Here is a 19,084-nt window from a genome sequence, read left to right as displayed (position 1 = left end):
GGCCACATCGCCCGAAAAACCCACAAAAAACTATGGATGTCGGCCATGAAAGCCTTCGACTTTATAATGCTTATGGTTTGCTTAAGCGCACTGATAAGTGGCATAGAAATGTTCTTGCTATTGCTGTTTTCCTGATGCAGGAGGGCTGGCAATGCCACCCAACACCAATGTGCCAAGGACGGGTTTGCCAAGGACCCATTGGCTAAGGTCCTTCTCTAAGTGCACCTTTATAGCACAACGATAGGGTCATTGTGCACTGTGACAATGCTTTGACAACTAAAAGCTGCAACTTTCTTGGGAGTAAAATTCATTGAACACAGTGGGACACAATTTTAAGTAAACACAGATTAGACTGCACTGTTAAAATGCAGATTTCTGTTACCACATATACTCAACTGTAAGTTGACATCATGTATACGTCGAGGGGAGGTTTGGGGGCCAAAATGATAGATTTTGATATGATACATGGATAAGTCGAGGGTAAAACTTAGGGGCACGTAACCAAGGATGTAAAGGATGAAGCAAAGCAAAAGGATGCCAAGGAACTTCCATAACTGTTTGTGTTCAACTTAAAGGTTGGATGGATGAGAGAGTAGAGGGTGGTCAGTGTTTCTTTCAGGTACTCCAAAGAGGGATTAAGCTCTCACCTTCCACCAGGGAATGGTTCCTATTTTGATAAGCATTAAAGTACAGTACTTACATTGACACAAGAATAAGTTGACCCATATATATATATATATAAATTTCTAGCTGTATACATGAATATACACCTTACTTTGGAAGGACACATTTACAAATGTATGATTTGGGGAACAAAATTTTTGAGACACAGGGAAATGAGGGCCTGAACAGACAGGCCAAAGTAAAGCTGCTTTGGGTCACTTTGGAGGTATGCTGTTTAAATGATGCATGCGTCCTAAGAGGCCACATGCCATGCCAAAGCTATACTCCAGTTTTAAAGACTGGAGCACAGCTTTGGTGCAGCTTCTGGCTTCTTAAGGTGCGTGTGTCATTTAAACAGCATGCCTCCAAAGTGACCCAAAGCAGCTTTATTTTGGCCTGTCTGTTCGGGCCCTAAGTGTCATAGAGGAGATAGCTTTTCTTCTTTGTTAAAGCATCATCTCTGCCAGCAGGCCCCAGGATCAAACCCCTCTCCAATCTTTGGCCTGTTAGAGACTGCCAAAATAAAGCTGCTTCGGGTCTCTTTGGAGGTATGCTGTTTAAATGATGCATGCATCCTAAGAATCCAGAAGGTACACCAAAGCTGCACTCCAGTGCTTAGGAATGGAGTGTGGCTTTGGCGCGACCTCCGGACTCTTAGGACCCATGCATCATTTAAATAGCATACCTCCAAAGGGACCCGAAGCAGCTTTATTTTGGCAGTCTGTAACAGGCCTTTGTCTCATAGGTACTTTGGGAGATCTGACCTTTATTAAAGCCCCTTCGATCATGCACACTTTGAAAATTTAGATCCTAGTGTGGGCATGAAGTGTTTCTGAAGAATGGCCCTCTTAAAGGTCAGTGTGTAAGAGAGGAGGCATGTTGTTGATTTGACCCTTCCCTAGGGACAGTATTTCATATGTATATGTCAATTGCCAGGTAGTATTTCCCTCTTTCTGCTCCCGCTACGTATTCATAATGTTTGTGCCTCTGTGTGCATATCTGAATGTATGCATGCTTTTCAATGCAATAATGAATGTCGTGGTGTTTTTTTAAAGGAGGTAACTTTTTCCTCCCAAGTTTCAAACCAATAGTATGAGTGTAAAAAGCCTGGACTCTATAAAAGACCATGGAAAATCAGACCTGGCAGCCTAGATGGCATGTGAGCGATCCAAAGCATTTTCCACCGCAGATCAGAATACACCGCTGTTGCTTTCTTGGATGGCTGCTGCAGACTTTTCACCTTCTCCATTAATGCAGGGGTCAAAATATCCGTAGCAGTTGCCATGTAGTTTTGTTGTTTTCATAAAGCCAGAGAAGAACTTGGAGGAGGTCGGATGCTGCGCTGAGGTCAGGCATGACTTTCTTCCTCTGCAACCTCCCCTCCAAATCCCAGGTAGCAACCACGACAATTACAGCAATGAATATGATATTATTTGGCAATAGAACTTTAATTGTTAACTGTATTGCGATGGCTGTGAGTCAAACACCATTTAACTGTTTGGGGGGGAGTGGGTTGGACTACGTGGTCATGATCTAGAAGAGTTTATTCCTGACGTTTCGCCAGCATCTGTGGCCGGCATCTTCAGAGAAGGAAGATGCCAGCCAGAGATGCTGGCGAAACATCAGGAATAAACTCTTCTAGATCATGGCCACATAGCCCCCAAAACCCACAAAAAACTATGGATGCCAGCTATGAAAGCCTTTGACTTCACACCATTTAAATGTCCCAACTGCTAGTGATTCGATGGCAAAAAGTCCTAAGATCCAGCCTACTGGCTCACTGCGCTGTTTAAATCATGTTGGCCTTCTTCTGTTAAAAGTTCAAGCTTGCCTTGTTGTTTGCCAAGCCCTGTGCATTAGACTGGAGACAGGTAGGCATTCTCTCTAGCTGCTTTCTTATTGGCCTAATATCCCAATATCATTGAGGCTATTGTCCCCAATACTTTATGCTCCCCTGTCCTCTGGAATACTGTTTCCCTCCTGATCAGGTTTGTGGGACTCATAATAGTTATGTCCTCACCAATCACTCCGAGGAACAACTTGTGTCTTGCCAGAGGTCCTTCATGAAACACAGACCATGATCTTTCCTGATGGCACCATATGGAGAACCGGTAGTTCCCTTCTAATATTATTTTCTCTCTTCCTGGCTTGTCTCCTTCCACAGGGATGAGTAATAAAATAGCAGCCTGTGCTCCAGTGGCCTTCAGCTTCCTACCCAGAGCCTCACAGCCCAATGCAACATGTTGCAGGCTGTACCTTGCAGTATAATTTGTTCCCACATGGGTCAGAAGGAAGGGATCACGGTTTAAGCTAATTGTCTCAGTGGCAGATTCAGCGCAAGAGTGGGAGGATAGGGTTCAAGGGAGGTTTAATGACAACGTAGGTCACTAACAACCGGGAAACACAATGCAGTGTTATGGCTGTTGCAGCACAGCAACGAGGTATTTGTTGATCCTCTAATATGAGTCAGTGAACCAATTTCCATTTCTTTGAAATACATTCCTGAATTAAATATTGCGTTCCAGAAAGTGGCATTTCCCCATCTGCAGTTCAAACTGGCTGTGGCTCGTTTTTCCAGATTCCCATTCATCTTTCCATTTTAATAATAATAATAATAATAATAATAATAATAATAATAATAATAATAATAATGGGAAGATGAATGGGAATATGGAATTATTATTATTATTATTATTATTATTATTATTATTATTATTATTATTATTTACTTATACCCTTTGGATGGCAGGGAACAGACAAGAGTATATATAGAAGGAGTTATACCCTCAGCCCTGTTCAGTTACATTTCTAGTCCCAGACAGGTGAGTATAGGCACTGCAACCTTATTCCTTATTTATTTTTGGTCTTACTTCTTCTGAAGATTCATACATTGGCTGTCAATCAAATGATTCTCAAGCTGATTGACAAGTGTAATAAAAATCCCCCCACTCCCAAATCACATACATACGTACACACAACAATAATTAGTATGTTTGCTACTGTTATACCATCATACCTGTGGGTATAACCCATGGTTTTCCCTCAGCCATGATATTCTTCCTTTTGGAAACCAGTGGGTCTGAGCTGCCCATCCAAACCCAAACCACCGGAAGATATTTTCCATACTTATGGAGATCGTTCCCAACAACAATTATTACTGGAAATGTCAAAGCAAAATGAAATCTGTTACTGTATTATCATGGATCAGCAGGGGGAACCCAGACATCTTAGAGGCATAGCCAGTGGCATTATTATCAATGCTAATCAAAATCCGCCAGTGCTTTGACCTAGCAAGTCCTGTCTCCTTTTACCAACACCAAGAAGCTCTTCTAGAAAGAATAAACGCACCAGTGGATGAAATGCATAATAGATTTATTAACTAACAGACAACATTTGCATTTGGTAGGGAAAAGTTATATCTAAACAAGTCTTATATTGAAAGTATGTTCCACAGAACAACTCACATTTCTGTTCTTGTTATGGGAAGACCCAGGAAATGCACCCCAGGCCAATGATGTCCAGTGCCACACCAGCAATTCTGATCTACGCTAAGCTCCCTCAAGGCAATATCTCAAGGCTTTTTATAGGGAAGAGTGCCCTGGTCTACGTGCCGTTCTTCACTCTCGATCAGCCATACCTGTTCTCCGCTAGACACATGCCTCTAATACTTAACACCTGTCTTTGACTCTCAGTTCTTGTCAATTATTTACAATGTTACAGTCCTTGGTCAATAGGGGCAGGTGTCTTGCCCAACCAGGTACTTCATTCTTCCAAGGCATGATGCAGTGCTAGACACAAGCAGAGACCAAGGCTAGATAGGCTTGGCATTAGCTAAAGCTGTACAGACTTCTGCAAGAAACAGGCCAAGAAGGTCATTTTGGCCAAGAGCGGATCCATTTTGAATTGATTCATGCTTCAATGTGAACCACAAGTTGATTATTTTAGAGGGGAAAAAAGTGACTGGGGCAAATGTAGTGGGAACTACACTCCACTGTTGAATCGATCCATCGATTCGGTTCACACACCGATTTATCTGTAAGTGGGAATGAGGCCTATATTACTGAATACTACAGTTAGGATTGTTCATGCCATCATGTTACCAATATCTATGTATGATTGTGAAAGCTGGGCAGTGAAGATAAGTTATCTGAGCTGATGATAAGCAGGCATGGAGATCTCTCATTCATAGGGTCATATAAGTCAAAGTCAACTTGATGGCAGTTAACAACAACAAATGGTGTGCAATGGATATAAAACCAAATTTGTATCTGCTTCCTCCCCCCACCCCTTTAGTTCCCCATGTGATGAATGGTTATTTGAAAAGCTAAGTTACCCTTCCCATTTGCTGAATGGTTATTAGAAATTCTATTTATTTTTACAAGAAGTAATTGGTTTTTAGTAAGAGGTTACCATATGAATGTGTTGCTTGGTTTGCTTAGGCAGCTTAGGACTGTGGGAGCTGGACTAGCATCTATAAAGTTGGTCTTTTGCTGCCACCTATGGAAAGCTGGAAAACTTTAGCAGTATCTGGTAAGTTTATCATGCTTTTCACACAGAAGAAAATGTATGTGCTGTAAGGCAGATTATAAATTGCATACTGTTGTGGTTGTGTGTCTTCAAGTCATTTCCGACTTACAGTGGCTCTAAGATGACGCTGTCATTGGGATGGTTATTCCAATGTGGTTTGACATTGTCATCCTCTGAGCCACACTTATTGCAACCTATACTTCTCAGTATTGGATCGCATTGAGCCATGGCAGTTAAAGTGGTGTCAAACCAGATTATTTTTGCCATGCAGATGCAGCCCAAGTTGTATCTTTTTCCTGCACAGCTTGCCTCGGTTCAAGTGGATAGGATATTTTTATTGACGGTCATAGATCAATAAACGAAGATAACATTGACAAAATTTAAGAATCACATTAGAGTAAAACAATATAAAATTACAGTATTAAAAAACAGTATAAAAACAACTTAAACCTTAAGCTTATATGTCGAGTAATAAAAGTTTCAAATAGCCATACAGCAGTTAGTAAGAATACCTCTCTGTGCCATCTGTTCTCTAGTGCTACTCATAGTCTTTTGTATTTTAATTGCTGCCATGCAAAATTTAGCCATCTTTAGCTATCAGAGTTGTCTGATCCCAGAGACCAAATGAGGCAGGATTTTTGTGTATACAGTTTAGTCTTTTTAGTTTGAAGTTGTGAATACCTGAAATGGCCACCAGATGGCGGTATGACATAGGTAAATAAAATCTGGGTGACTAGCAATTCTTGCATTAAATGCCCCTCTTCAAAAGCAAAAACACAACAGCAGTTCTTACACAAGCCAAGGGCTTCATTCAGGATCCCTATGGAAGGGCTTTATGGAAGCAAGGGATGGTATAAAATCAAACAAATCAATGTTAAAGGCATTTGCCGAAAGGAGTTCTTTTATTACACAAGACAAATAATTTTATTTTACTTTTTGATGCAACATTTTGTTAATTATTTTTTATATATATTATATTATGCAGTCTGGACAGTGTCCTTCCTTAATTTTTCATCATTTGAAGTATTATCACATTTTAAACATTAAAATGCATTGTGGCCCATTAAAGTAAACCACGGTCCAAAACACCCTGCAGAAATAATCCATTTTGAGACAGCTTTAACTGTCTTAGGGAATGCTGGAAATTGTAGTTTATTGTGGCACCAGAGCTCCCTGACAGGGAAGGCTAAATGTATCACAGAACTACAATTCCCAGAATTCCCTAGCACTGAGCCAGGGCAGTTAAAGTAGTCTCAAACTAGATTACGTCTGCAGTGTGTTTTGGACTCATAAAAGTTTAATATATAATATTAAATACTGCCCATAATCTGTTCTCTGTTTATAAGGGTAGACAATCTGAATTGTTTCAGGTGTGAATTCATCACACAAAGTGTGAATTGGGAGGCTTTGCAAAAGAAAAAAAATAATGTACAACTTCAAAAAATGCTTGCAATCTTTCTTTTTTAAATATCCAAATTTTCCTTTAACAACTGTCATTATATATATATATATATATATATATATATATATATATATATATATATTGTAATTGTAACAGGTTGTCAGATTGTCTTACTGAAGTGGTAAATGAAACCATAATGATTCCATATTAAATGGAAAAACTCTTGTATTATGTCTCTACCTGTATAAAATTTAGATGCAATATGTTTTTAATTTCACACACGCCATAAAACACAGGCACATGTTGGTGCATTCATAGGAGTGGAAAGAGTGATTTAATGAAGTCCTCTGAACCGAGATGGACTTCAGGGATAAGTCAGAAGGGCCTTCATGTTCAGAAATGTGCAGGAAAAGACATCACGAAAGTGATCCAAAATAGTCTGATATCAGAGATGTACAAATCCCTAGGCCTGATTTGTCTTCTCAGAAAGTTTTACCCAAGGAATTAAGAAGCTTGTTGGAATACCAATAACCAGAAGCCAAAAAGTATGGTTCTTGACCACAGTGGTTCTGGAGAAAATAAAGGGCCCGAACAGACAGGCCAAAATAAAGCTGCTTCAGGTCACTTTGGAGGTATGCTGTTTAAATGATGCATGCGTCCTAAGAGGCCAGAAGCCACATCAAAGCCATGCTCCAGTCCTAAGGACTTGACCACAGCTTTGGTGCAGCTTCTGGCCTATTAAGACGCATGTGTCATTTAAACAGCATACCTCCAAAGTGACCTGAAGCAGCTTTATTTTGGCCTGTCTGTTCAGGCCCAAAGTTAAAAGTACCCATCTGTAACCCAGGACAATATACAGCCCTCCAGATGTTTTTGCACTGTACCTCTCCCATCTATCAAAGCCAAAGGTGATGCAATTTTCAATCCAACAAGATCTAGAGATAACAGGTTCCTCCCTTTAGTCTAAACCCAGGTCATAATGGACTAAACCCAAGGACTAAAGTTGGTGAGAAACAACTTGAAGGCACACCACCACAATAACAACCACCACCACAGATAACATTAAAATGAATCTGATTAATATTTAGTTTTGGGCAGCAGCCCCAAGACCTTTTTGTTCAACAGGCTTTTTAAAGAGTCACTGCTGAAAGTCCTTAAATGGACAAACTTTGCAGGCCAAGACTTGCAAGAAATGCTGCAGTGGTGCAAAGAGGAGATGGATTCACTTCAGAAGCATCAGAAGTTCCCTAAAATGCTGAAAGTGAATTTGATGGAATTATGATCCATCCATCCATCCATCCATCCATCCATCCATCCATCCTTTATGTAGCCAAGGCTGTCCACAAAGCCAAAACATGATCAACTAAAAACCCAACAAGTAAAATTACAACACATTTCAATATCGTTGCATTCAAACCATATTCAAAAATAAAAACATTTGAGATTAAAAATAAAGCACGCACCGTGGAAAGGCTCTCTCCAGCCCCTCTTTGACCATCCTCCCAATGCCAACGGTGCAAAAGAAATGATAAAATGAAAAATCCAGCTAGACAAAACACAAGAAAAACAGGGGCGTAAAAAGACTTTGTCAAAGGAACTGCTTTGTCAGAGGCTTTGTAAACGGAGGTAAGCCTGAATATGCTTAAACCTTGCATCTGTATACTGCTATAGTTGTACAGTACAGCTGGATATATATTTATAGATTTATATGTGCAGTTTTATTTACATGTGTAACTTATACATCATCAATATATTGTATTAATTCATTTATACACAACCTTTTATTTAAAGTTAACCACATATTGTTCTGTTTTTGTTTCTCCTTCTCCAAAAGGCATCAGCCACTCATAGCAGTAACCGACTTTTACTTGACAGCATTGATGAATGAACCTCCTTGCTAAACTTTGCAACAGGTACTACCCCTCTTTTGAGTGTGTATTTCAAAAGCTAGGCATACAAATTACACAAAGGTGTGATTTATATGAGATTCATAAACAATTGTTTAGCAGATATTGGGCTGTTAGCTACCCCACGGCTAAGTGTAATAAATAGTAAATGCATGATTAAACTGCATCAACGCTTAATGTCTAGTTGTTTGTTTCCACAGCTGGAATTGCCAAGCGGTTATCAGGTTTCAGCTCTCCTGAATAAGGCTGGAGTATGTGATTCTGTTGTGAGGTATGGGTTTCTGCAGATGGGTAGAACTGCCAGGTTCTGCTTAAAAAGAATAAATTCATCAGGCCAGGGGAAAAAAAGTTCAGTTGGTTTAATTTCTGTTTTGCATTTTGTCATGAAAAGGCACAAGAGCCCCACCTGTAATGAAAATGGTACCAGCTCAGATGGCCAGCTTTTCCAGGCTCCTGACTTCAAAACAGGATGGTAAGGTCCAGATACAAACAAGTGAGAAGCCAAAGAAGAAGAAAGATACTGGGGGCTTTACCACAGTTGTTTAGGTGCAATCTCTTTTCCTCTAGTTTGCATCTGTTGTCCCATGTCTTTGGAGCAGCAGAAAATAAGCTCTCTCCATCCTCAATATGATACCCCTTCAAATATTTAAACAGGGCTATCATATCACCTCTTGACTTTCCTGTCTCCAAGCTAAACATACCCAGCTCCCTCAGTCACTCCTCATAGGGCTTTACAATTGCCAGACCCTTCACCATTTTGGTTGCCTTTTTCTGGACTTGCTCCAGCTTCTCAACATCCTTTTTGAATTGTGGTGCCCACAGTATTCTAGGTGGGGCCTGACCAAAGCGGAATACAGTGGCACTATTACTTTTTCCAGTCTAGACATTATACTTTTATTGATGACAGCCGAGAATCTCATTGGACTTTTTAGCTGTTGTATGACACTGTTGACTCATGTTCAACTTGTGGTCTACCAGGACTCCTAGAACACTTTCACGTGTAACTGTTGTTAAGCCAGTTGTCCCCCATCCTATATCTATGCATTTAATTTTTATTCTTCCTAAGGACAGTACCTTATATTTCTTCCTGTTGAAATTCATTTTGTTAGTTTTGGCCCAGCTTTCTAATCTATTCAGGTCATTTTCAACTTTGATCCTGTCCTCTGGGGTATTAGTTACTCCTCCTAATTTGGTGCCATCTGCAAATTTCATAAGAATGACCTCTATTCCTTCATCCAAATCATTGATAAAGATGTTAAATAGCACTGGACCCAGGAGAGAGCCCTGTGGCACCCCACTGGTCACTTCTCTCCAGGATGAAATGAAACCATTCCTGAGCACCCTTTGGATTCAACTGGTCAACCAATTACTAATCCACATAAAAGTAGCCTTGTCTACCCCACATTTTACTAACTTGCTTGGAAGGATATCATGAGTGACCTTGCTGAAAGCCTTACTGAAATCGAGATATGCTATATTCCACAGCATTCCCTTTATCTACCCTGCTGGTAATTTTATCAAAATGAGACGATCTATATACCTCACCAAAAAGGGCTGGGTCTGGGGTGACCACATGCAAAAGAGAACAGTGACTCTTGCATCCATTAGCTCCATTGAAGAAGGAATTTACTCGGGTGCCATGAAAGCTACACTGTCTGAAAGCCCTTCTTCTGCACAACTATTGAAGAAGGGAGATAGTATCATCCTGAATGGACCACTGGATAAGAGTTGCCAAGTTCTGAAGCAATGGTCTTCCCATCACTTGTACTGAACACTTTTGCTTGGAGACACCAATGGCTGAACCTGAGACTTTCAGCACACAAAGGATATTGCACTGAGCTATGGGCCTTTCCTTTCTGTATTTTTTTAAAAATAATAATAATAATAGCAGCTGCAAAGGCCCCCAAATCTCCCTAAAATTGCTGTGTTGACAGATGGGGAGAGTAACCCTTCCCCTGATATTTCCCCCAATTAAAATCCTTTCCCTAAGCTCCTATTTGGTTGCTGCAGGTGGGAGTTAAAAGCACCTGTATGCTGCCTCTGCATCCCCTCCTACATCCCCAAGACAAACAGATTGCTAGGAAAGGGGAGACCATTATTTAAGGAAACTGCAAAGGGATGATGATGATGATGATAATAATAATAATAATAATAATAATAATAATAATAATTTTATTTATAGTCCACCTCTCCCAGAGGATCGAGGCGGGCTATAATCACAAAATACATTAGTAACAACAACAATATAAAATGCACATGAGATAAGACAACACAATCTCCTTAGACTCCCACTCCAACTAAACAGCAACCATTATAAAATACTACTGTTCTGATGCTCGGTAACTGTTCTTCTTTCTGTGCTGGCTGTGTGCAGTGATAAATATTCAGTTATAAAATACAAATCATATTAATAAATTATAAATTATTTTAAAAACACTTTAAAAACGAGGCACTTTGAGGCAGACATGGGCAAACCATGCCAATGTTAAGGACCCTCTTTCCTTCTTATTACAGAGATTATAATAGAAAAGAAACATAACAGCAGTGAGCTGGAAAGCTCCATTTTACAGAATCCCTATTTTACCATGGACAGAGGAAAGGTCTGAGATTTGTAGCCCAAAACGACTCTTCCCTAAGCTTTGCCTTTCACTATATTTTTAAACACAGACTTGCAAGGAAGAACCTTTCCATCTTGGCTTGGCCACCAAGGGACCCTTGTACCTTTGCTACTGAAACCCTTTGGAATATTCTGGGGAGTAATTGGTCCTGACTTGCAGTCACTTATACACCCATTTTGTGTGAAGCGACAATGTAATTCTATATTCTCCAATGAATGACATATGTTCTTATGCATTTCCACCAGCAACAACCCCCCCCCCCCCACACACACACACATTGCTAGTCATTCTGATCAATGCAGGAAGCCAATGTGGCAACTGCTGGGGGCTAAAGGCCTGCATTGGAGGCTATACTGTGGGCCCTTGGTATGCACTGTTGTCTAGTTCCAGGATCCATGAATGCTCAAATCCCATTCAATGCAATGGCATAGTAAAATGATGTCCCTGATATAAAATGGCAAAATCAACATTTGCTATTTTGGAATTTGCATGCATATACTCGACTATAAGTCAACTTCATATATAAGTCGAGGGTAAGTTTTGGGGCCAAAATTATGGACTTGGATTCGACCCGCGGATAAGTTGAAGAAAAAACTTAGGGGCATGCAAGGAAGGATATAAAAGATGAAGTGAAGGAAAACGATGCCAAAGAACTTGCAAGATTCCAGCAGGCATAACTCTTTGTGCAAATACTAAAGCCTGGATGGATGAGAGAGTAGAAGGGAGTCAGTGCTTCCAGGGCAGATTAAACTCTTGCCTTTCACCATATATATGAGAGTTAAAATACAATACTTACATTGACCCGTGGATAAGTCGACTCAGGTTTTTGGGGTCTATTTTTTAACCTAAATTTCTAGGCTTATACATGAGTATATACAGTATATATTTCAAATTTTCAAATCATGAATTGCTAAATCCAAGGCTCAGGAATCCATGGGTAAAGAAGGCCATCTGTACTGCTACCATTCCTCATGTTTAAACTTTCTTTAAAGTCCCTGAAATGGCCACAAACTCTCATATAAGCTGCAATGTTTGGTCCTTCCTGAGCCATTTCTTTCCACATACAGTGACCTAGATCACCCTGTTACCAAAAAAAGTTATATATATATATATATATATATATATATATATATATATATATTTATTTATTTATTTATTTTCAGGGCCTAAACTGGCCTACAGAGTGCAAATGGTGAAAATGATGCTATCGCTTCCATTCATGTTAAAAATGGCCTTGTCCCCATTTCTTCACAAAGAGTACTGAATAACATGGATTGTGGATGAGATCTCTCTATGTTATTATTATTATTATTATTATTATTATTGTTATTATTATTATGCTTTATTTATATAGAGCTGTAGGTTTGCAGTGAAAAACCTGGGCTGTACCCACACTGCAGAAATAATCCGGCTTGACACCGCTTTAACCGCCAGTTAAAGCAGTGTCAAAACGGATTATATTCTGCAGTGTGGATGCAGCCTTAGATTGTTCTGAGCCCAGGCTAAAGGCTCTGAACTCAACTTCAGGAACCAGGCTGCAATCCCAAATAAAGTTTCGGGGCTCAAAACAGGTTTCCAGCAGAGGAGAACATGGCTGCTTTCCTATCTTTTGGGGGTTCAGTGTTTCCTTGGAGGAGGGAGGTTAAGTCCTGTGACCCTACAAACCCCTCCTGGATAGGTACAATCCAAAGGAAGGTTTTCCATGTATGTGAGGGTTGAGAGAGAGAAGCCAGGCAGCAGCAACAGGGTGCCATTTCTGTGAATGGAGCAATGCATCTACTCTCTGGAGAGGACAGGAGCTGTCCAAGGTTGCAGGAATAATGCAGTTTGACACCTCTTTAACTCTCATGGCTCCATCCCTGTGGAATCCTGGGATTTGTAGTTTGCTGTGCCCCCTGACTGCTCTGACAGAGAAGGTGAAATAGTTCAGCAAACTACAACTCCCAGAACTGTATTGCATGGAGCCATGGCAGTGTCCATCTGCATTATTTCTGCAGTGCAGATGCAACCTCTTTTCCACTCTGCTGGGAAGAGATGGGAGGATTTCTTACTCGCAAGGAGAACCATCCAAATCAAGGGATGCTCAGTCTTTTGGAGCCTGTGGTACCACTAAAGGTGCAGCTACACTGTAGAATGAAAGCAGGTCGACACCACTTTAAGTCCTGTAGCTCCAGCCTGTGGAATCCTGGGATGTGTAGTTTTACAAGGTCTTTAGCCTTCCCTGGCAGACAGTGCTGGGGCCTCACAGAACTCCAGATCCCAGGATACTATAGATCCCAAACTTTGGTCCTCCAGGTGTTTTGGACTTCAACTCCCAGAAGCCTCAGTAAGTTTGGACAACAGTACTGGGAGCTGAAGTCCAAAACGCTTGGCAGAGAAAACGTTTGGCAAACAGTGGGCTGTGTGGCTTTTAAAACGGTGTCAAGCTGCATTGTTTCCACAGTCTGGATCTGCAAAGTTCTGTGATTTTGTGGAAAAACAGCCTCCAGCCCACATTTTAGGCAGGATTTGGTGTAAAACTGGGGAAAGAAGTTCACTGTCTTGGAAAGAAAAAAGGCTGGCTTATTTCAATTCCCGACATTTGTGTTTAGAGTGAAATTGGACGCCATGGCAGCTCTTGCAGATGGGTTTCCCCATTCCCCATACACACACTCATATACACAACCACCAGATGTTGTGTACTGGCAACAAACATGGAGTGGATCCACACTGTGCAGTTCTAACAGTTCCATCCCGCTTTAACCCCAGCCTACAGGATCCTCTGGTGGAGAGGGGACTTCGCATGTCTTAAGTCACCCCATTGGGTGGCCTTGGGGAAGTCACACTCTCTCAGCCTCAAGGCTAGGGACTACAGCTCCCATCATCCTCGAGTTGAACATCCTCCTCCTCCTATCCCTTGAATGGTACATTAAACAGAGGGAAGGAGAGCTGGCATCGACCTATTGCATCCATGTTTGCAAAGTCGCATCCTTCTTTGCAAACTCCAGTTGCAACCCCCCTCCCTCCTTTTAGGACTCAGTCCCCTTGAACCCAAGGGGCTTACTTCGGAGTAAAAAAAGAGAACAGGGCTGGCTTTTGGCAATGCATGCTTGCCTTAAGAGAAGCAGAGCTAGCAGACAGGGGGGAAAGGAACGAGTCCAGTTCGTTTGTATTTCTTTAAAGTTGTTGAATGCAGCCAATTCTGTGCTAGAGAGGGAAGGAAAGTGTGCAAAGAGGACTGTAGGCAAGGAACCAGTGGATCTCTCTACTTCTATGGAGAAGGCAATGAATCCCCTCCCATTTACTCTAGAGCAGCCTGACAGGTTTGGAGCAGGTTTGTCATCTCAAGCCTTGCTAAAACCGAAATCTCTTCCTTCCAACCAGATTTTCAGGAACTGATCTCGCAGACAATGTGATACAGGGCTGTTTCTTTGCAGAGCAATGCGATGTAAGGCTTGTTTCTCTGCAGTGCGGACGCTTATTTCGCTGCAAGTGCAGGGCAGCAGTGCAAAGAAAGGATCTTTTCAAGACCCTTTTTGGAAAGCTGTCAGGGGAAATGCAATGGTAAAGGCATGAGGGACGATGGAGTTGCTCTTGCAGAAAGCTCCACACTCTTTTCCAAAGGCAGCTTGCGCAAGAGATCTTCCCTCGAACAGAAAACATCGCAGCGATGGCAAATCTGAATTATTATTATTATTATTATTATTATTATTATTATTATTATTTTAATGACAATTTTAAATATATGTTTCACGCTTTCAAATAAAACCCGAATATTGGATTGATCCTTGTCCTCAACCTCTTTCATTTCCTAAATAATAATGACAAGAGACCAAAAGAAGAAGAAGGGAAATCTATTTATGTTCAACCATAGTTTAAGATGTATGAAATCCTCTTCAAGTCGGATCTGATCATTTAATTTAGACCTGATAAAATAATTTAGGATTCTCCCCCCCTTTCCCCCCCTCCAGCCTCCTTCAGATTGGAGCCAAAAAGCCAGAAAAATGCCCCCCATTTATTTGTTTGTTTGTTTATTTATTTATTTATTTATGCATTTATTTCCAGGATTTATACCCCGCCTTTGCTTCCATAATGGGATTCAAGGCGGGTTGCTATATATATATATATATATATATAGAGAGAGAGAGAGAGAGAGAGAGAGCGCTGAAACATTGCTTAGAAAAGTTAATAATAATAATAATAATAATAATAATAATAATAATATGCTAATAACATTAAAACATAGATTAAAACGAGATCGCCCCTAACCACCTCGATTCCTCCCCAAAGTCTTTCCATACAAGAGTTTTAATGTATGATTCTTGCAAGGAATTACTATTATTATTATTAGTTTGTTTTGTCCTTGAAAAGGCGCATTTCCATTAGAGGAAAAAGAGCTTTGCAAAATCATTTTTTAAAAAGTCAACGGTTTGGGTGAGGAAGGGCATCCCACATTATTATTATTATTATTATTATTATTATTATTATTATTATTGGCTGTGCCTGTGTGAGAAGGCAAGGGAGGCTTTAACGGTGCATAATGAGGGCAGGACAAGGCAGGGCTCGTGTGGCTTCAACCGAGGGACATCTGAGTCCCTCATCTGGCAGATGGTCTCTCAGACCAGATTTGCATCCATTGTCTTGAAATCTGTTTTCGCCTTGCTGTTATATAGATTTCAGGGCAGATCTATATCCCTCTCTCTCCCCCTGAAAGCAGTACAAAAGGCGGAGGATTTGGAAAAGAGGGACACGATGACACCAAGCCTGCTTCATTTATATAAAGGGGGCTGTGTTGTTTGCAGGGGTGTGTGTGTGTGTGTTTGTGTGTCTTGTGTTTGTTGTTGTTGTGCCTCCAAGTTCTTTCATACTTATAGGGACCCTAAGAGGGTTTTTTTCTTGGTTCCACAGAATCACAGATTTGGAAGAGACCCCCCCTTAGTCTCTGCCATGCAGGACCTCACCATCAAATGCTATCCTCTGAGGCTGAGAGAGTGTGACTCGCCCCCAGATCACACCAGTGGGTTTAACAGACCCAGTTGTACATAGAGAGATCTTGTAGATCCTTTGAGACTCATTGCACGAAAGACATAGGCAGCTTGAGCTTTCCTAGACTTCAGTCTACTTCCTCAGATACGTTTGGTGGAGTGGAAGCCTCATTGGGGGGTGCCCTAGATCCATCTCTTCCCCCTCACCACAGTTTTGCTCGTCCCATTGCAAAACTGGATCTGCCAGTTCATCTCCATGCACAAAGACCAGTTTTCTATGCCTTTGTGCACCAGTTTAAACTGGACCTGCAACTTCATCTCCATACACAAAAGGATTTGAACTGACCTCCTCACATACCAATGCCATACATAGGTCTGTGCCTGGCTTCCACTCCACCAAATGCATCTGAGGAAATAGACTGAAGTCTCCGAAAGCTCATGCTGCCAATGTCTTTCTTGCAGTGAGTCTCAAAGGTGCTGCAAGATCTCTCTCTCTACTGATTCTGCAGACTGCTTCGTTTTAAATTATGTCTAATTTTAATTAATTTTAATCTCTATTTTATAATGCTGTTGTTTAGTTTTATAATGGGGGGGGGTAAGGGGATTATGTAATTTTTTATTTATGTATGTATCGTATATGTTGTTGATGTATTTTATTGTTGCAACCCGCCTCGATCCTTTTGGGAGAGGCGGGCAAGAAATAAAATTTATTATTATTATTATTATTATTATTATTATTATTAATAGACAAAGATAGTTGGGAAAATAAGTTGTGGAAGAAGCCTCCTTTGCTTTCAGGTTGAACCCACCAAATAATAATAATAATAATAATAATCTTATTAATCATTATTTTAAAAGGAAAGGGATAATGGGATTATATTCATATTTTTATATTGTCTGAATTTTATGATTGTCTGTAAGCCGCCTAGATCCTATAGGAGAGGCGGGATAACAACAACAACAACAACAACAACAACAACAACAATACTACTACAAGGAAAGGCTCCTTGGCCTCGAGGCGCCTGCAAAGCACACACCACTCTCTCCATCCTCCTCCTCTCATCGAACCCGGTTTCAGAACCGGGCCCGCTGCGTCTCCTCCAATGGGATGGAGGCATGCAAATGAGCGCTCCTTATATGGCGAGGCGCTCCTCCCCTTTTCCCGCCGACGTTCGATTCCTTCGCTTGTAACCCATTCATGGATTGCGGCGCGCTTTGGCTTGGGCTGAGCTTGCAAGCTTTGCTCCGCGCTCCTTTGGATCTCGCTTTTCGCTTTCTCGAGTGACCGTGAGCTCGTTCCTCTCGCTTCCTGGCTTCGTGGATGAAAGGCAGCTAGCCTCCCGTTGGCCACCCAGCCGGCGATCGCCTTGCAAGGAAGGAAGCCAGGCCCTGGGATGCACTTTCCTCCTTGCAGAGGCTCCTCTATTGCTAGGAAGATGCTCTCTCGCCTTGGAAGAGGTTGATCTGCGCCTTCCCAAATCGGCCCCGAGGAACAAGACACGCCGACCCTGCAGTGTCGAGTCAGCCCTGGAAAAGTCTGGATTGTTTGGAGGGGTTTTGTGTTGGTGAACTTCTTTTGTGGATTTGTGGTGTTTGCTGCTGTTGAGCCTTCTTTGGGGGAATCAAGGAGTTCTCTTCCCTCCTTCTCCAATGTTTGGGATTCAAGACACGTTAGGAAGAGGCCCGATCCTGAAGGACAAGGTGCTGGGATCGGAGATGGATGCGGTCCGGTCCTGGGTCAGGAATGTCGGCGTGGTGGATGCCAATGTGGCGGCTCAAAGGTAAAACCGGGGGGGCTTTTCTTGCACTGTCCTTGTCCTCCCCTTTTTCCTTCCCTCCATCCTTTTGCATTTCCTCTAACCGATGCATCATACAGCTTTGTTGCAATCCCTAACGTTGTGTGTGGCGTGCCTTCGAGTGGTTCCCGACTTAGGTCGACCCTAAGAGGAACCAGAGTTCAAATCCTGACTTGGCTTTGAGCAAGTCACACTCTCTCAGCCTCAGAGGAGGGTCATGGCAAACTTCGCTCTGAAGCAACTGGCCAAGAAAGTTCTATGATACTTCTGCCTTAGGTTGTTTTGTGCTGCTGTTGTGTGCCTTCAGGTCCCACAAGTCAGAAATGACTTGAAGGCACACAACAGCAACAACAACAAAGGCGAACCTATCCTGGGGTTTTCTTGGGTTTCTTCCGTTCGCCCTTGCCTTCCTCTGAAGCTGAGAGAGTGTGACTTCCCCGATCCTTCCAATGCAGTCGTCTAGCTAATGCAGCACCTTTGCAAGATGGAAAGGTGATAACCTTCTCCCTATAGAAGTTACAGGGAGGGAAAAACAAATCCGTGTTGTTAGTTTTGTTGTTGTTGTGTTGCCTTTTTTGCCCTACCAATGAAACACCAGCCGTGGTCCTTTGGTGGAAAACTACACTTCCCGCCCTTGGGCCCTTGGTGTTCCCTGGGAGGAAGCCTCATTGAACTCGATGGGACTTAGGTTACGAGTAGCTAGGCTTAGGCTCGGCAGTCGTTGCTCTGTTTGCCTCGCAAAACGGGATGAAACCATTGGATGACCTTGGACAAAAGGCACACTCTCTCAGCCTCAGAGGATGAAGAAATCTTGCCAGGGAGAGGGTCGCCCGAAGTCAGAAATGACTGGAAGGCGCACGCAACGTACTGTTTCCAAAGGAAAAAACCCTTGCAATTTCCAGTTGAAATTCCCCGCTGCAATTCCCTGAACCTTTTAGCAGAGACCCCTAAACGCACTGACTTAGGGTCAAGGCTGATTTGGGACGCTAAGCAGGCTCAGTCCTGGTTAGTCCTCGGATGGGAGACCGACAAAGGAGACCGGGCTCGATTTCAGAGGCATTCCTTGCCCTAGCAAATCCGAACAGGTGACTTTGAAGACATGGCACACCGCTTTGCAACCAAGATGCAAAATATTGCAGGAAAGGGGTGCCAAAAATTTGCAAATTTCAAAGCCAGTTTCAAAGTAAGGCCCTTCGCAACCGGCTCC

General features: G+C 41.9%; 1 protein-coding gene across 1 annotated transcript in view; it reads left to right on the top strand.

Annotated features, from left to right (window-relative positions):
- Positions 1-17,731: 17,731 nt before the first annotated feature.
- The window catches only part of EBF2 (EBF transcription factor 2), a 186,199-nt gene continuing 184,846 nt past the window's right edge, over positions 17,732-19,084 (top strand). The window contains exon 1 of the mRNA XM_089539038.1: positions 17,732-17,862. Coding sequence (XP_089395164.1) covers positions 17,732-17,862 — 131 coding nt within the window. The remainder of the gene's footprint in view (positions 17,863-19,084) is intronic.

The sequence above is a fragment of the Sceloporus occidentalis genome, unplaced genomic scaffold, assembly GCF_023333645.1.
Source record: "Sceloporus occidentalis isolate IW3139 unplaced genomic scaffold, rSceOcc1.0.p SCAF_9, whole genome shotgun sequence".
NCBI classification, from domain to species: Eukaryota; Metazoa; Chordata; class Lepidosauria; order Squamata; family Phrynosomatidae; genus Sceloporus; species Sceloporus occidentalis.
The sequence above is the reverse complement of the archived record's forward strand: the minus strand, read 5'-3'. Positions and strand labels throughout refer to the sequence as shown.